Here is a 19,785-nt window from a genome sequence, read left to right as displayed (position 1 = left end):
TGTGCATCTATATCATACTATATGGGCGAATTTCCTCCCCCCCCCCCATCAGCCTCAGGGAATGGCAATGGCAAGCCCCTCTGAACAATCCTTAGCAAGAAATCCTGGGATAGGTTAGTCTTGGAGGGAATCACACTGTCTCAGCCAGTAAACTCCCACGGGTTTAAATGTGGGGTATAAATGCAATATAGACCCTTGTTATATGCTGGGGTTTGGTTCCAACTTCCCCTGTGGATAACAAGATCTGTGAATGCTCAAGTCCCATTAAATATAATGACATAGCAAAATGGTGTCCCTTATAAAAAATGGAAAATCAAGGCTTGATATTTGAAATTTATACTTTTTTTAACATTTTCAAACCATAAATGCTTGAATCCATGTATAAAAAATACATGTTTAAGAAGGGCTGACTGTATTACGTGTGCGAGAGCTTTCTTTGCACCAGCTTAGAAGCAGTATCTGTTGTGGTTTTATTTCTTGGGAAAGAGGAAAAATGACCCCCAGCCCCACTGAAAGCGCCACCCCTCGCACGTGACAATGGCGCCCCATAGGGCCCGTCTATCGAGCACCAAATATTGGCATTAGAAATGAGCTAGAGAAGAATATCTGAAGACAAGCTATCCTAAAACAAATTATTCAGAGCAAGAATAGGAAGAACTGCTGTGTCCAGAAGATCCTATTTCTGCTTCTTTTCACAGAATATGTAATTAGGATAGCATTTGGGCTTCCCATGAAAGAAGTAGATCTAAAAGTAGTCCCAACCTACATCTGTTCCCTAAGGGGAAGTGCAGCCCCATCCAAGGCAGGTGATTTGCTCATTTACTAGACCCAAGAACTATCACTGCAAGCACCCTCCATTTTATTGGAGCTCAAGTTCAGTTTTATTGGCCCTTATCTAGCTGATTAATTCAGGATTCTAGCATTCAGTATTGGAGGACCCACACTATTCAAGAGATAAGTATGAGGGAGGCTTGACATGTAATGTCCCCTTTCACTTTTCCTATCAGCAGGAGAAAAATCTGGGGAAAAAATTAGGACATGTGAAAGTGAAATCATAACATTGAGGCTTAAATTTCAAGTTAGTCCTAACTAGAGTAGATCCACTGGATCAATAAAGTTTACATAAGTGTCGATTTACCAAATTCCCATTGATTCAGTGGCTCTCCTCTAGATAGAATTAGTTGTGGCATTTAGCCTGAAGTACACTGGGTCATTAATATTTGTGTCAGCATTATTGGGCAGGATTTCTTCAGCTACTGTGCTTGATTTTCTATCTTAATTGCCATTTATATTTGTGGTGCAGTAGAGTGTTTTCAGTGCCCACTTATTGTGTGACTCTACCACATATAAGGATTATTAAACTGGGATGAATGCATATGGCCTTTGGCTAATTCAGCTGCTATAATAATAAATGTTAATTAAGTAAAACAAACAGATAAACTAGAAATTGCTGTTAATAATTGACAGTTCATGCAATTTCATTCACTATAATTAAACACTGGTTAAAGGAATCCTTTGTTTGGAATTGATATGTGAATGAGTGCAAATGAATGCTATTCTTATTTTTTTCTTGTCAGCTCCCAATTAAATTGATAGACTGGTTATTAAAGGGCCAGTTAAATAAATGTTATTCAGTCTCTACCTGTTACATCCATTGCTAAAGGTATGTTTTTGTGTAACAGTAACACTTATGATATCAGCAGTTTAAGATTTCTTGAACAATAATATTGAATTTCTGGATTCCCATTCCTAGAATCCCGACGCATTTTGTTACCTGTGGTTCTTCATCATATTCATCTTCACCTGAGACAGCAAAAGGAATTGCTTATCTGCTCTGGAATTCTCAGCAGTATCTTCTCCATCATCAAAACTAGCTCTGTGGTAATCTGTGTCTATTTATCTATCCCATGCCTAAGAACTTAACCAAAGTATGAATTATATATTTATTGTGAGATAGTACAGTTGTTTGTGACCATAGGTGAATTTTTGAGTTAGAACTTGCCATGTAATTATTATATGTGAGAGCCTTGCCCAGTAGTAACAAGAAACAAGAAATATGTGTGTATTATAACTTTATAAGTATATATTTTAGAGGAATAGACCTGTGCATTCTTTCCTGCATTTTAACATTCAGAAAGTAATTGTTTAATGTAATGATAATATAATTCCAGCTATTTTCAAAAAATAGCCCATGGTTTTAAAAAAATCTCTATGTTATACATTTTGAAAATTAGCTCGGTATGTCTGTATTCTATTCTTTTAAAAACTTCATTAGATTCCCAAGTCATTCTAAGCACATTCCAAATGTTTATTTGCTTTAGTAATAGTCAATCAATCATGCCTTAATTTAGAACACAGAGTTGCACATTTCCAATCATGGACTTTTGTATGCTAGTGCAAGTGAAAGTGAATTGAGTTTATTCAGTTGTTAATGAATTAACTATTGCCAAACAGATCATCGTGACAGTATGTACTTGTCATGTTAGATTCACTGGTGGTATCCTATAATACAAGATGGGGATAGGTCTCATGATGATACAACTACTTCGTGGTTGGACCATGGGCCCCTGCTAGGTTGATGGAATAATATTTAGGATTCAGGATTATAGATTAAAACCTTTTGATTAGAATATATATTTTTGCAAAGTAAGACTACAATAATGTTGGGACCTTTTTTGTCTCTGTCCCCAAACTTGCCTCTTCAACACCTAACATCACAACTTCTTTAAAAATCTGTTTCTGAGACAGATGAAACATGTAGTTTTAAAATTTCTATTATGCCTTTCTTTCACTAGCTACCTCAAGGTATTCAAAACTAACAAACAGAAATAAATAAACAATATCAAACAATGATAAAATACTGTAATAAAATCAACAGTCAGAGCAAACAACAGGTAAGGAAAAGCCATCAAAGAGTCTCCATCATTTCAGTCCCCAAAGGCTTCTTTAAAGTCCCAAATCTATACGTGGTGTTGAAAAGTATATGTCATATACAGATGGGACTATGTATCTTCCTTGGAGAACATTTCACAGCAAAATATTAATAATAATATAGTTTATTTATATTTTCCCACCTCTCCCAATGGATCGAGGCAGGATTACAGCTCATTAAAATACACATAAAAACACATTGATAGAATAACATAATATTAGCAATTAACAGTTAACAATCATCAGGTGTAAAGCCTAGTTGATTGATGTTCTATTACATTCTTCCCAGTTATTCTGGGATGGATTATATAGGGAGAGGCGTTCCTGCAAGTAACTCGGGCCCAAGCCATGTAGGGCTTTAAAGGTAATAATCAACACTTTGTATTGTGCCAGGAAGCTAATCGGCAGCCAGTGAAGAGATTTTAGAACAGGTGTAATATGGTCAAACCTGGACCATTGCTGAAAAGGCTGTACTACAGAGGCCACTTGCTGAACCTTAGCAGAGAGACCTGCAGCAGAAGCTCAAATATTGATCAGAGTATAAGGCAAAGTACAGGGCAGACTTTGAGCTATTTAAGATCTTTAAAAGTAAGAAAAAGCATGTTGAACAGAATGAAAAATGTAACCATGAAAATTAGACAGGACTGAAGTTATGTGCTTCAACCAGCGTGTCTCAAATAATAGTCTGACAGCTGCATTTTAGAGCAAATGAATATGATAGGTTTCCTATTTCCATTTTACAGAATGATAACTCTCTGTTTTAACTGCTTACTATAGGAGACTGATGTAATTGAGGAGGTAGAGATGATGGTGGAGAGCCTCCTGGATGTACTTTTACAGACTCTACTTACTATCATGAGTAAATCGCAATCTCAGGAGGCGGTAAGAGGGCAGCGTTGTCCACAGTGCACAGCTGAAATCACTGTTAGTAACTAACAATCAGGTTCTATTTCCTGCTTATCTAACCTTCTCCCTTTCCTCCATCCTTCATCACCAGGTTCACCTTATTAGCATCTTTCCTGCATTAAGTTTTATCTCCTTCAAAACTACATATCACTGTTTGTATTCCTGGGATAAAGTGAATATCAGCAGCCAGATTGCTGCTCATTTACCTAGCTACTCATAGCCTAGCTTTTGTAACTGATGTAGTTCATCATTTTGAGGGCATTTGCTGTCATAATTGAAAATTATCAGTGAAAATTATTAATGGTTACCTTAGTCAAATATTCAGTAATGACCCACAGAATTATCCCATTCAAATATATATTCCTATTAGTTTGTCCTCTCTTTTTTTCTCTGTCATGGTTTCTCACTATACTCAGCAGTAGTAAAGGTTCCTTTACAGAGAGGAAAATGATGCTGTATCAAATGCTGATAACTATATAGAGAGTATTGAAAGAAATAGTTTATGTTTAAGAGGAATGCCAAAATATTTTAGGCTGAGTCATTTTAGTTCTCCCTGATGAGACAAAGAAAGAAAGAAAACAACATTGTTTATACTCTTAAGTGAAACAAAACAAATGCTCACCATAATTTTTCCTTCTTGAATTGATGTGGCTAAATAGTCTCTGTTGTGTGCTGTTACTGTTTTTAATTTCATTCACATTCTAAGATTGTTTGCTAGAAAAAATTCTGTACAATCAGTATCAATTTACAAAATATGTGTCCTATACGAGCATGGTAAACATTTGATTAAAAATCCTTGCATGTATTCTTTTTTCCTTTCATAAAGCATTGGGACTCAAACTTCACTCCTTTTTCCTCTACCCTTTGTTGTTGTTGTTGTTGTTTTTTAATTGTGGCTGCAAGCATTTTTCTGAAATAATTCTTCATTGGGATTGGCAGGGAGAATATGTGTCCTGTCTTTTGTCTCTACTTCGTCAGATGTCAGACACTCATTTCCTACATTTACTAGACAATTTCCAGAGCAAGGATGAGCTAAAGGTAAGATAGTAAAAAACAGAGCTTGAGCTGTTAAATTTGAAAATTAATTCAATAATATTAAGCTTTAGAAAACTGGAAAATTATTCAACACCACTACCACTAATAACTGAAAATAGTTTGATTAGTTGAATTATGTTTAATTAATTTATTGAGATATTTGTTTCCAGAATAGTCCGTGGGAATTAACAGAAAATGGTACAGAGGTTATTATTGTTGACCTTAGGAGGACACTTAGTTATTTGTTCCTGCAAAAGTATTTTTTGTAATTTTAATGTTGCCATCTCCCAACCTGGAATTCTGTTCCTCAGATGGACTACAAAGCCCATAATACCTGGGGATAGTGGGAGTCCAACATAGTTAAAAACTAAGATTCAGAATAGCTATTCAAAATTATATCTTATGCCTTTGTATCACGTACATCTTCCTGCCCTAAGACTACTGAAAAAGACATCCTAATACCAGAATACAGAGGTCTTACTTCTGAGTAGACATGTCTAGGATTGCACTATAAATCACAGAAGTGCCATGCACTAAAGTTTCCATAAATTAATTTTTCCTTGCTTTCAGCAAACAAGATTTGTTTCCCTACAGTTGTGTCCACACTGATTTATATTATTGCTGTTATTACTGCAGTTCTTTCCTCCCCTTCCCCTCCCTCTCCTTTTCACTAGGAATTTCTGCTAAAGATTTTCTGTGTGTTTCGGAATCTGATGAAGATGACTGTCTTTCCTCGAGACTGGATGGTGATGAGATTGCTCACCAGCAAGTGAGTGGAGTCGTATTTTAGAACATTCAGAGGTTGTTGGTTGTTGTTTTTAGGATGATGTACATTTGCTCCAGCCTCATCTTTAAATCCAGAGTTCAGTCTACTTATCTTCAAAGCCCTAAAATCTTTTAAGATTGGGATTTTTTATGGAGAGCCTACCCCTCCCTGCCCACTGTTGAGCTTTATAAATGGGGTCAGGCTTTGGGTGTTTCCACAGTCTGAAGTAAGAGTGATCTTTTTCACTGATCTCACCTCTTCTGTAGGACTCCTTTCCAAAGAAGCATGGAGTATATAGACAATGAAAGAGATGTATTAGGGCAATGGTGTTGTGGTTTGGTTTGCTTTTTTTAAAATTCAGACCCATTTTATTTATTTATTTATTTAATATTTTATTTATAACATTTATAACACACAAATAAAACATAGCTAATGGTATTATTTACATAGTAGTCATTTCTAGTAATTAGTTATGTTTGTGAGAAAAAATCTTCTACGTTCATAATGGTTGAGAACCTATTTATTCCTTTTAACTCTTAACTTGGACCCTTTTTAAAGAGTTTCCCTGGCACTTTATTTTTTATGGTTTCCACATATAATTTTTAAAATTTCTAAAATTGCTATTGTGTTTTATTATGGACTCAACTTTGATTATCCTTAGAAGGCTAAAGAGTGAGATATATATTTAAAATACGTATTAATAGAGAGGCATTATGGAACATGTGAGAAATTCTAAGAATAGGCCTAATATTAACATTGATGTATGCATGTGTGTGAGTGTGATTTGAAGGACAGTCATTCATATGCATGACAAATATCATATGATGGGATTATATAATGTCATAATTGTAGATTTGGAGGGAATTTTTTGGCCACCTAATGTAACTAATTCTCTGTGCCATGCAGAATATGCAGAAATGAGTATTCCCAACAAGTTTCTAATTCAACCACTGCTTAAAAGGAAGAGCTTCTATGTTGCTTGTTGTTGCTGCTGTTGCTGTTGTTATGTGCTTTCCAGCTTATGGTGACCCTAAGGCAAACTCTCACAGTGTTTTCTTAGCTAGATTTGTTCAGAGGAGGTTTTCCATTGCCTTCCTCTGAGGCTGAGTGTAACTTGCTGAAGGTCACTTACTGAGTTTCCATGGTCAAGTGGGGATTTGAATCTGGTATCCAGAGTTGTAGTCCAGTACTCAAACCTCTATGGCACTTTGACTTCCTCTTCCTCCTGAACCTTTGGCCATTCCCACTAATGATGTTTGAATGGTGGTCCTTTTTCATGGAGGTTTTCTGCTGACTTTCATTTAGTCATTACATTTCTGGTTATCAAACTGAGCATTTCTCCCTTCCCTCACTTTCTTTTAAATTTACAGTGCTAGAGCAATAGAGTATTTTATGTCATCAACTCTTTTAAAATATACAAGAAAGGTAATAGATACAGGGGGAGAAGCATGGGTGGAGGTGCTGAGTTCAACGTCAATCAATCGCTTTGTTTATAGCCTGCCTTTTTTTCAAAACTGGAACTGAAGAAGTTCATGGAGAGGATGGCATAGATAGAAAGAAGCCACCTCAGGTGCCCCAGAAGCTTTCTACAGACCTTTCTTCCCTCATTACATTTCTGACTGAACATTTCTTTCTTTTGCAGTTTTAGTGTGTAGCACTTTTTATAAGATTTTTAAAATTTCTTTTACACTTATAGTATTAAAGTAATATAGCACTTTAGTACTATGACTATAGCAAAGAAATTAAAAAATAAATGTGCAAGACAGGGAATGTTGATACTGGGGGAGAAGCATGGGGGGAAGTGTTCTTTATGGGGATGGCAGAGGAGCGGGGAGAAATCATATCCACACCCCAGCTTTAACCACACCTCGAGTAGTAGAAGAAAATCATTAAAAAGAAATATGCTGACTGGGAGGAGCAGTAAACTCCACTACAGTCTGCAACAAACCAGGGCCCAAAATGAGTATCTTTAGGGCATGACTGAATGTAGAAATGGAAACATCCATTACAAGATGTGAAATCCTGAAGCTGAAAAACCCAACGTTTACCAGAACAATAGAGTAATCCAAAGACGCCCTGAAACTCTGATCAGTCTGAACTAAAATAGCCACGTTTTATTTAAAACATTTATATTTATTGCACCAATGAAATATATCAGTGTACTTACATTAAATTAATATGCAGTCAGAACACAGTCTCCTTACGTCTTGATTGAAATCTACATAGTTGTGTATCATTTCATCAGTCTTCCACCAAATGTGTGCTTGTAAGGTCATGCTGGTAAAAGGGTGTGTGCGTGTGTGTGGATGTGGATAGGTTAAAGCAGAAAAATCAAGCTTCAACATGTAAGAAAGGGAGATACTGTGAGGCTATTGTTACTGTAAGGGAACAAAGATTTTGAATCTGCCTGAGAGACAGAGAACGAAAATTGAGGAAGTGCAGTAAAGAAATGCATGATGGATTAAGGTCCAGGATGAGTGGCAACAAAGTGGCAGACCAGCAGAAGAGAGAACAGGGTTTGATGAGTCATTAAAGAATAATGAAACATGAAAGAAAGTGCAGTATCATCCAAAATCAACAAAACAGTGATAGCTTTATTGGGACAACCAAAATGCACATTATCTGTACTGCAAGCTTTCAAATCTCCACTGGCTTCTTCATCAGGCAAAGGTGTTTAAAATGATTACATCTCGACAGATGGAAGATGCCTACCATTGTGATAAACGAGCTCGAGCATGCTATTCTTCTGTCATGAGCTTAAGATATACTCTTTCTCATCATGCCCATGAGTCGTATCATGTGGACTTTCCAAAGTCAGTGTCATTGGGATGGTACCAATACAATCGCCCCTGGATAAAGCTAACCCGAATCTTGTCTTCTAGATGCTACCATTGATGCAGAGACTATAGATATTGATCTCCAGAGCCTTATATGCATCATTGGGAAGCTCTTACCAGTGTTGTTCACCCAGTGCAGGATTGGATCAATCTCAACTGCAAACACAATGAAAGGAACACCAGTCTGAACCCATACTGGGACCACAGGAGACTAGAGCTTTGGGGACTGCAGCACCCTTGGCTTCATTACGGAGTAGATAGGTAGTATCTCAGCTATCCCTGATTGACCTGGTCCCACCATCTAGGGTAACCTTGCTAGTCTTAGGTAACACTACAGGCTAGACTGCAGGGCTAGGGCAGTTGCCCAGTTTGGACATGTTCTGCTTTCTTCTATTCTCCAGTGATCTGACCCACCATCCTTTGGTAAGCTTCACAGTCATCCATTTGTGAGGCACAGAGAACATGAAGAACAGATGCTTACCTGTAACCATGGTTCTTTGAGTGGTCATCTGTGCCATCACACAACCCACCCTCCTTCCCTCTCTATCTGTAGGTTCATGTTTCTTTACAGAGCACAGAACTGAAGAGGGAGCAGCCTTTAGCCCTGAGTACAAGTGCACACCCAAGGAAGCAGGGTTATCATCAAAACGTAGTCAGCTCTGGGACATTCAGTGACTCTGTGCAAGCACAAGACTTTCACTTATATGAGGGCACAGATGCCCACTTAAAGAATTAATGTTACATGTAAGCAACCTGCTCATCTAGTTGTGACTTCTGGGAACAAACAAGAAGTCATTTATTCCAGATAAGGCCTTTCTAGGGCAGATTAATTAAATTAACTACGGTTCTGTTAATGTAGGTGAAAATTACACTAAAATAGTGTGATTTTAGTGTGATTTTAGCCATATCATACTATTTGTTTAGCTACTAATCTAGCAAAATACCGAGACCCATTTCAAATACACTACTGCTGTGTTCGGTAGCTATCATTCTATGTCTGGTATTCTGCTTGCTGCTGTTGCCGCTGCTCCTGCTTCTGTTGCCTAGAAACAGAACTTCCCATTTATCTTTGTTGAATTTTAATTTCAGTTTTCCATTATCTCAAAGTCATTTTTAATTTTATTTCTATAAATAATAAATAAAATAAAATCTTTATTTCTAGCCCGCCTTTCCATAGATCAAGGCGGGTTACAAGATGCAATAATATACAACATCATAAAAACAGCAATAAAATGAATTAAAAAATTACAGACAACAACTTCCAAAGCTAGCTCAAGTACAAATGCAGTGAAGGGAGAGCAGGAATTATATTCTAAGATGTAAGCTCAGATTTATACGAAGCATGACACATATAGTATGCTTCTACAATGTTGTGATCTTTTGTTTTTGCAGTATAATAGTTACAACAGTTCAGTATTTGTCTCCTGCGCTGCATAAGAATTTTACAGAAACAGACTTTGATTTTAAGGTACGATATTATACAGCAATTTACTTTTAAATTATTTAACTCCTCTGATTGCATCAGTTTTCAAAATACAATTCACCTGAATGAATGCATGTGTTAATGTATTAATGTATTTTAAATTATTAAAGACAGTTAATAAAATGTTAGTGTTGACATTCAAAAGACAGAAATTACTTATTTAAGAAAAAGTGGTAAAACCAGGTCTATAAGCACTATTTATGTTTCAAGTGAATTTAATTGATTTTTCCGTTATGCTAAAAATGGGTATAATGGGTTCCTTAGAAGTATGTGACATATGTTGTATCTATATGTGTAAATGCACACTATCTGCTTTATTACACAAGGGGGCAATCAGGATTTAAATGAGAGTTAAACTAGAGAAAACCAGGAAATGTCATGTGATAAACATCAGGCATTTCCTGATTTTCTCTAGTTTAACTCTCGTTTAAATCCTGTTTGCCCCCTAGTCTGATAAAGCAGTATGCCATCTTATAATATGACAGTATATGTGATTATTTATCTGCTGTGCACATCTATCACACCTGGTAATTATTGTAACTGTTAACCTATTGTCTCTGCAACCAGCTTGGGACAATTGTTACTATGGTGTTACTTTTTGTGTTTAATTTCTCCACCCCCTCTAGAATAACTGATTGATCTGGATTATGATCTGGGACATGCCAAATGTCCTTGTGGCATGTTCGTGAAGTTTTTGTCTAGTATACATATCATTTTCCTTTTGCAGTTAAGTATTTTTCTACTTTCTAGGTCTGGAACTCCTATTTCAGTTTGTCAGTTTTGTTTATAAACCAGCCCAGCCTTCAGTTGGAAACTGTTACTCCAGCCAAGCGTAAAAAAATTCTGGACAAGTAAGCTTATCTAACTTCTGTCATTAGGTGTTTAATTGTTCTGTGAAGAATCTGTCTTATTTTTTGTCCACTATTTATTATGTAAGAATGATAATATTAACCAAGCAAAATCTGAGATTCCATAAACTGCAGTATAATTATTAATAGTGTCTTAAAGAAAACACATATTTCATATATAATTAAATTTAAAATACTGTTTTGCTTACTACCTTTAATTCTCCTAAGGTCTGTGTCTGTACCTCTGTTCCAGATATGGTGATATGCGTGTGATGATGGCATATGAACTATTCAGCATGTGGCAGAATCTAGGTAAGGTTATCTTTTAATCTTGTCATCAGTTATGATTTGTATGTGATAGTAAGATAACAAGGCATGGTATAGGTTTAATTATGCACAAACTTTTATTCATAGTTAAACAGAGCATCAATAATAATAAATTTTATTTATATTTTCCAACTGATCAAAGCGGTTTACAAAAATGCATAAACAATTACATAAACAATTACATTAGCAAATATACAACTAAAAATTCATCCCCTTACCTTAACTAAATACAATTAATCAAAATACGATTAAATTAATAACATTAAAGTCTATTAAGACCCAATATCAAATATACAAATACAATTACAGCAGCAAAAACTCATTACAATACAATAAAATATAAAATAGAAACAATTAAGACAATATTATTAAATACTATCAGACAATACTATCAAATTTTAACAATCACCTTGTACTACTATATCCTCCAGCTGTTGTAATATTAGTTCGTGTTGTCTTGGAGGCTTCACCGGTGAGCCAGCTTTGAGGGGTGCCGCTACCACTGGTCCCCGCTTCCTCACAGCTGCTCATGGTGTTTCTGGGGCTGGAGTGCTCTCACGTCCTGACTGGCTTGGAGATTTGTGCTGACTCATAGAATTCTAGCAAAATGCAACATCTCTAGGAATTTTTTTCTATCTTCAGTGTTGCATTTCCCTTACATAAATCTGTTAGGACAGTGGTTCTCAAACAATGGGTTGAGACCCCCAGGGCAGATGCAAGAGTCGCTCAAGGGAGGTGTGAAACTTGGAAGCTCTGATCCCTCCTCCTCCTCCTCCTCCTCTTCTCAAACTTTGTTATGCACTTTATCACACAGGGGAAAATCAGGAGTTTAAACAGGCATTTTTCAGGGACAGTTGTGCAATCGCGGCAAATATTTTCATACACATCGTGCTTAGAGAGGACTTGTTCCAGAAAGAACCAGGAATGCTCCAGGAACAAATCATTCATGGGATTTCCCTGTGAATGATTTGTTGCTGGAGCATTCCTGGTTCTTCCTGGGATAAGTCCTCTCTAATTGCGACATTGTGTGAAAATCGTGGCTGCGATCGCACAACTGTCCCTGGAATTTTTCGCCCATCTGTTCAACCCCTAAGTTTTACAGAAGAGGAAGCCATACATACAACAGAAACTGACCAATAATGTAGGGACATGCATGGAAACCACAGCAGACATGGGAAATGGAAGTTTAAACTAATGTTCAGTGGAAAATAAATTGGAACTATAAAGGGAAGAGCTTCGGGGAGAAAGCTGGGTGATACTAGTCTTATTATTTTATTGCTATTAGATGTTAATACACACACACACACATATTACATTTTCTCCCACTTTCCCCCTACCTTTCTACTAAAAATAGTACCCAAGGCAGCTAACATGAAACTTTAAAAACTGTTCAAACACCCTTTCTACAGGTAGTGAGAATTAGAGAATTAAAAGGGGAGAGCATTTTGGATTAAACTACCTGCCACAGATTACTTGGAATAGAAGACACATAGAACAGAGACTTAAAGTATGATTATAGATAATGGTAAATGTTTCTCCTTTGACATAGTTGTCAAGTCATGTCTGAATGTAGGGGGGGTGCTCATCTCTGTTACTAAGCCAAAGAGCTTACTCATGTGATCATGTGGCCACCATGACTGCACAGAACACTGTTACCTTCACACCAAAGTGGCACCTATTTATCTACTTGCACTTTTACACACTGAACCCCCAGAACACAATGATTAATGAGCTAGTGGTAAAATATGCCCTACAATTGAAAGGTGAACCTGTTGGATTTCAGAGAGGTTTTTTGAATTTTGGAATATTTGCATATACATAATGTGATATCTTAGAAATGGGACCCTAGTCTAAACAGCAAATTCATTTCTTTTTTGTATACATCTTAGATGCATAGCCTTAAGGTAATTTTATACACAATGTGTTTAAAAATTTTTTGCATGAAACAAATTTTGTATATTAAGCCATCAGAAAGCAAAGGTGTCACAGTCACAGCCACTCAGGTGGACAATTTTCGATTTTGGAATATTTTGGATTTCAGAATCCTGGTTAAGGGAAAGTCAACCTGTATGTTACAAGGAGTGTACAGGCAATTTAATATTATTATTATTAACTTCTGGTGGACATTGACCATAACGTTGTGCTGGAGGATCTAGAGATTCTTAAAGAGGTGTTCTCTCAGTTTTTTAAAAAATGTGTTTTTTATTTGTGGTTTCAAGGGGGTCCTGTGCCCCTAACGCCAGCAGATGTGAAAGACTGTATTTTAAATTGGTATTAGTAGTCCTTACAAAAGAGGGGCAAGAAAGGATGCAGGAGGCATTGCATGAATAAAAACATATTTTTCTGTAACTCAGGTGAACACAAAATACATTTTATTCCGGGGATGATTGGCCCCTTTCTGGGTGTCACGCTAGTTCCACAGCCAGAGGTCCGCAACATAATGATTCCCATTTTCCATGATATGATGGATTGGGAGCAAAGAAAAAATGGCAACTTCAAACAGGTAAAAAGTATCTTTAACTTTTCTACTGCTCGAGTTCTTTCTTCCTTCATTACTGATATACAGAGAGGAAATTTTAATATCAACAAAAGATAAGCTTTTAAATGTTAAGCATGAGTCAACCTACTAATAAAGGATTCTTAATATATGGTAGATTGTAATATGCTCTTTTACAATTTTGTGATCCCCAAAAGGTTGTTCCTAATGGTCATTCTTAGTCTGTTTCATAGTTCAATTGTGCAAGTACATCAACATTTGGTGTGGGAGTAAAAGAATAACCACTCTGTCAGTACTTCTTCACAGCAAACGTTAAAGAAAAGTATCTTAGAAATGTTTTAGCAAAATATCTAGCTATGAAACAAAGGGAAAAGTTGGATTACTTACAGTACATTTATCTACTGTTGCTGATAGGAGTCTAAATCAAATTCTTTCTCTCAACTTAAGATAGACTCCTTAAATTAATGGAATTTGAGTTGACTTACTCATGTTCCCATTGGTTCAGGGTAACTAACTAGTCAGAACTACAGTTGGGCCAAGAAGTATAATGAAGTAGTCTATCTTTGTTTTACCAAGCAATCAAGCCAGGCATGGCATTAACCACGGAAGGCATTAAGATTTCAAAAACAAAAGAAGACATTTTTTTCTTTGCTCACTCAAAAATATGCATTTTATATTGTGTTATGTGACAATACCATGGAGACCAAGGTGGCATCTTTTTTTCCAGCAGAAATGCTATTGTCTCATAATTTATATTAGGTTCACCTTCCTTTGTGAACTATACATGAGAGTAGGAATCACACATCCTTCCATTAAAGGGCACATCCTGCAGAGCATGAGAATGGAACCATATAAAATGTTTATAGCTTCCTTAACGTTTAAATTTTTAAAAGTAGCTGCTGTTTTACAAATTATTTTATTCTGATCCAGGTGGAAGCAGAATTGATTGATAAACTGGACAGCTTGGTATCAGAAGGAAAAGGAGATGAAAATTATCGTGAACTTTTCAATCTGCTGTAAGTCTTATTACTTCTATAGTAAACAATTTACAAGTGCATGTAAAGGTGCTGGCATGATGATCAAAGCAGGAAAGAGAAATAACAGAAATAGCATCAATATGAAAATTATATTATCTGTCTGTTTTTCAAGTAACATGCCTATTTTGATATATCACAGTTTTAAAAGAAGTGTTAGCAATGTGATTTTAACTACTGCCACATTGCAGAAATAAAGCAGTTTGATACCAATTTAAATGCCATGACTCAGTGCTATGAAATTATTATATTTGTACTTGGTAGGGCACCAGAGTACTCTGACAGAGAAAGCTAAATATTTCACATAACTACAAATCCCAGAATTCCATAGCATTGAGTCATGGCAGCTAAAAACCTCTTTATTTCTGTAGTGTGGCAGTAGCCAATATCTACTAAAGCTATAAGCCATTAAGTGCACTCAAATGAAACTGCTAAACTGTTCAATCCTGTTTACAGGTTTCTTGGATCTCTCTCACTTGTTAACTGCATATTAAATGGCTTCCTTTTCTGTATGAATATTCATCATTTTGGGCTATTGCTTTCTGGTCTCATTGGTTTTATCCTTAGATTTTCTCAAGAAAGACTTATTTAAAGGAAGTATTTAAAGGAAAAGCCTGAAAAGGAGCCTAGATTGTAATTTCCTTGTCCCAAATCATTTTCCAGATGTATCTTGTATCTTTGGACAAACTCTGCCATTTTAGAAGACTATCTGTAACCTGTTTTCCAAAATGAAAGATCAAAATGTGGTTCTTTGGTGTGCATTAACTATGTATAGTAGATTTTAAATGAAGCTGTATACTTTATAGATACATAGAAAGTTAGTATTGAGCCAAATACACTTTCCTGTAATACACCCAAACTGAAAGACACCCCCCCTTAAGTATCACAATCTCTCTTGGTTGTTTGGGTTGGAGATATCTGTTAATGAGGAAGTGTGAATTCTAAATATGCTCAGTTGAGGTGTAAGAGATGGGTTAAAATGCTGACGAGTTAAAATATCAATTTGCTTTCATTCACAATCAATTAGGAAGGAAAACTTGAGGAAAGTCCTGAGGGCAAAATAATATCAAAGAAACTGTTGACCATAAAAATCTCTTCTACACATTATATTGCCAAATGGCTAGTCCTGAAAGAAGTGAGAATTAGGAGACACAAAGAGGACAAGGCCTTGTTAGGTAGGAAGCAGAATAGGAGCAGCCATTGTCACTTGCCTGTTCAGTCATAGGGGCCTAAATAATAAAGAGTTGTCAGGAACACACCACCATAAAAATATACAGCCTATACTACTCTTCAGCCAGTTACTTAGATCTACCATCCCCTTTCAGCTCTCAGACATTTTCTTGGTCTGTCAGAACCTTCAAAACCATACAGAAAGAAGTAGTATGTTCATGTAGTTTTACAACTCATTGTGTCTAAACAACTAAGTGAGATCATGCAGGCTTCAGCAACTATATAAGGAGTAACAATAATCCCACTGATCAGGCATGTTCCTCCCCTTCATCTAAAAAACAATATTTTAACACAGGATTCAATTGTGAAACAATGCATTGTAACACTGATAGCATTTTGGTGGCTGAAGCAAAATAATTTTTAAAAGTTGAAAAATTAGTCTCAAATCAACTGTGAAAGTAACAAAAGCTACAAGTATTCAGTATCTTGTGTTATCTTTTTTAATAATTAAATTGTTTAAATTAATTTCTTTATTGAAGCTATCTTCACATACAATAGATACTAATGTGGGTTGTTGTCTTTTTCTATTTTGTTAATTATTAAAAACAAGAATAAAGAAAGGCAACAATGAATCTTGCATGTCATTGTAACATGAAAAAGAAAAAATGATGATATATGTCTACAGTTCTGTGGGGAAAAAATTAAACACATAACTAACTATGTTGCTACATTCCTGTGAACAACTTTGAATTGAATGGTTCTTTGAGAGATTGCATGTCAAGAAAAGAAAGTATATACTTTTTAATGTATTATCTTAGTCCAGTAATCTCATTGTCTTTGCTTCATGCAACATGGATCAGAACCCAACTATTTGGGCCTTACCCCAGGTAAGAAGATAAAATTTAAACTTTATCTGGAAATGTGTTAGGTGTTACAGTACAATTGTTATCAAGGGCTGTTGAGCCATTTCAATATTTTAAAAGAAGTTTTATACACTATTTAATTTCACACAGCCTCCTGGAAAAGATTGAGCAAGAGACTTGGCGGGAGACTGGTGTTTCTTTTGTTACATCAGTTACACGTCTGATGGAGCGCCTCCTTGATTACAGGTAACATGAATTTGTTCTGTGATTTATAGCAGCCGTGACATTACTAATGACAAGATAGCTTGTAATTCCAGAAGGCCTATGCAAAGTTTGTCTCTTTATTTTTAAAACTGATACTTTATTTGTGATTTCTATGTCAGCCAACAAACATATTTGTGTATTGAGCATCTTTCATCAGTGTTGGGCAGATTGTAGGCTTACAGGATTTACTTTAGTTTCTTGTTATTATCACTTAAAATCCACCAAATGGAGTCTGATGCAAAAGATATATACCAAGAATCAAAGAAATCTGGGACCAGAAATATATTTTAAATCCCAGACCTGAATAGAGATCTCAGCTCTTCCACAAAAGAACACACATTCCAGATTACCCCAAACTTTCTTCGTCTCAGCAATATAATTTAGGTAGGATTTGGTTTAGACTCAGAAAAGGGTGGTGTGAAGATAAGAGGAAGGAACATCAACAATCTAAGCTATGCAGACAACACCATACTACTAACAGAAAATGTCATGGACTTGGAACAATTACTAAGGAAAGTTAAAAAAGAAAGTGCAAATGCACGCTTACTGCTGAGCATAAAGAAAACAAGAATAATTAACATAGAGGATTTACATAAATTCAACATAGATAACAAGAAAATCAAAATGGTTAAATATTTCCAACACCTTGGATTAAACATTGATCAGAATGAAGACTGCAGTCAAGAAATCAGGAGAAGACTAGGAATGGGAAGGAGGCAGCTATGAAAGAACTAGGTAAGTTCCTAAAGTGTAAAGATATGCAACTGGATGCTAATGTTAGAATCATCCAAGACATTGTATTCCCCATCACCATGTATTGATGTGAGAGCTGGACAGTGAAAAAAGCAGGTAAGAAGAAAATCAACTCATTTGAGATGTGATGCTAGAAAAGAGTGCTGAGGATATCTTGGACAGACAAAAAGACAAACCAATGGGTCCTTGAATAGGTCAAGCCTGAACTCTCCCTGGAAGCCAAGATGATGAAATTGAGGCTGTCATGTTAAATTGGCCACATCATGAGAAGGCATGACTCATTAGAAAATAAAATAATGCTAGGAAAGGTAATAGAATGAGCAAGACAGCACACCAGATGGGTAGAATCAATCAGGTGGTCATGAGCATGAACCTGCAGAAACTGTGCAGAGCAGTAGAAGACAGGGGATGTTGGAGATGTCTCATTCATAGGGTCACAGTGAGTTCAACTTGAAGACAGTTAACAGTTTCAGGAGCCAACATGGTATAACGGCTTGAGCATTGGACTACAGCTCTGGAGATTATGGTTCTAATCCATATTCAGCTATGGAAATCCACTGAGTGACCTAGGACAGTCACACTCTGGCAGTCTCAGAAGAAAGCGATGGCAACCCCTTCTGAATAAATCCTACCAAGAAAAACCTGTGATAAGGTCATCTTTGGATCGTCATAAATTAGAAACAACTTGAAGACTCACAACCAACCACCATTTTGTTGCTGCTGCTGTTAAATAGTTGTGACTTAGAAATTCTCATCTCCTGTAAATCATGCAAAGACCTACCAAAAGATAACACATCTACTTTCTGCCCATCTTCTCATACATCATTTTGAAGAAGAGGCTCTCCTGCTTTTTCTATGCTGCGCTTCTTGGCAGCTTGCGTTTTTAACTGTTCAAAATTATACCCAGGACCTGTACATTTGATGCATAGTCTACTCTTTTGACCACTTGTTGGATTAATGGGTTCTGGTTATATAATAATTTAAAAGGGTCAAAAGAGTGGAGGTGGAATTTCTTCCAGGCAGACTCCACCTTTTCCATGTACACACATACACCCCTACTCTGGAAATGGCCCAAGAGTACAACCAGGAGCCCTACTTCCCAACCATGATCAGCCAGCTAAAAAGTTCCCTGTGTACTTGAGTTGGGGTGAGGGGAAGACCTGAGGCAGCAGTAGCTGTTTGCCCATGCTGTTGTTTTAGGAGTTGAAAATGAGCTTGATTGCAGCAGGTGTTGCAGCAGGTGTCACCTTCTCAGTCACATTCCTGGCCTTCTACAGTAGTACCTGTGACTACTGCTGTTATTAAAACCCGCCTCCTTCTCCTCCTCACTCTTTCCTCAACAGGTGATGAGCTCCAGCTCTCCTGCCCACACTCAAAACCCCAACTCCAGCCAGCGCAATCTGCAACCTGTAGAGGAGGGTGGAGAGAGCCAAGGCCAGGTGGCTAGGAGAAATGAGGGAAGTCAATGGAGGCAGCAGTGGAAGCTGGAACAACAGACAGAGGAAGGAAAAGAGGGGGGTGGTTATGGTGGTCGTGGTGATATCCACTCAGTAAATGTTCTGCCCTACTACTTTCAGAAACACCTTTTTCATCAGTTGCCACCAATGAACAAGGCTACCTCTCCCATCCCATTATGCTCTCCAGTCACCTTAGATACTCTCCTCATGTTTTTACTCTACATCTTTCTCCCTCACACAGAAACAAAGAAGTCTTATTACAGGGATTCCCACCACCAATTCAACAACATAGGAACCAGAGCTCAGTTCAGTGATATTCATAATGGGATGTAATAGTTCCATAGTTCAGTGATTTTGACTTTATGACAGTGCTCTAGTCCTTAACATGTTGAATAAGCGGGGTATGACTGTATGTCATTTTTCATATTTCCTGAAATAGCCACTTCTGTGCTGTATTGCATGAAAACTACTATTACACTTTTTAAAAATATAGAGAATTCTAGCCAGCTTTCCATCTCTCCTGTCCTGTTGTTTCAGAATATATTTTGACCAGGGTATCTTCTAGAAGCACACAATGAAGTATTCTTTGTGAAGCTATAAAGGCATGGAGCCTA

The 19,785-nt window shown here is 36.7% G+C and overlaps 1 protein-coding gene across 1 annotated transcript in view; it reads left to right on the top strand.

Moving 5' to 3' along the window:
• Positions 1 to 19,785, top strand: part of DOCK3 (dedicator of cytokinesis 3) — a 294,107-nt gene that overhangs the window by 203,976 nt on the left and 70,346 nt on the right. Inside the window, 11 exon segments of the mRNA XM_042447484.1 lie at positions 1,754 to 1,881; positions 3,709 to 3,855; positions 4,777 to 4,875; positions 5,547 to 5,641; positions 9,868 to 9,943; positions 10,709 to 10,809; positions 11,060 to 11,118; positions 13,488 to 13,636; positions 14,561 to 14,646; positions 16,695 to 16,721; positions 16,848 to 16,943. Of these exon segments, the coding sequence (XP_042303418.1) occupies positions 1,754 to 1,881; positions 3,709 to 3,855; positions 4,777 to 4,875; positions 5,547 to 5,641; positions 9,868 to 9,943; positions 10,709 to 10,809; positions 11,060 to 11,118; positions 13,488 to 13,636; positions 14,561 to 14,646; positions 16,695 to 16,721; positions 16,848 to 16,943 (1,063 nt within the window).

Source organism: Sceloporus undulatus, chromosome 2 (assembly GCF_019175285.1).
Source record: "Sceloporus undulatus isolate JIND9_A2432 ecotype Alabama chromosome 2, SceUnd_v1.1, whole genome shotgun sequence".
Classification (NCBI taxonomy): domain Eukaryota; kingdom Metazoa; phylum Chordata; class Lepidosauria; order Squamata; family Phrynosomatidae; genus Sceloporus; species Sceloporus undulatus.
Note: the sequence above shows the minus strand (reverse complement) of the source record. Positions and strands in the feature narration are given on the sequence as shown.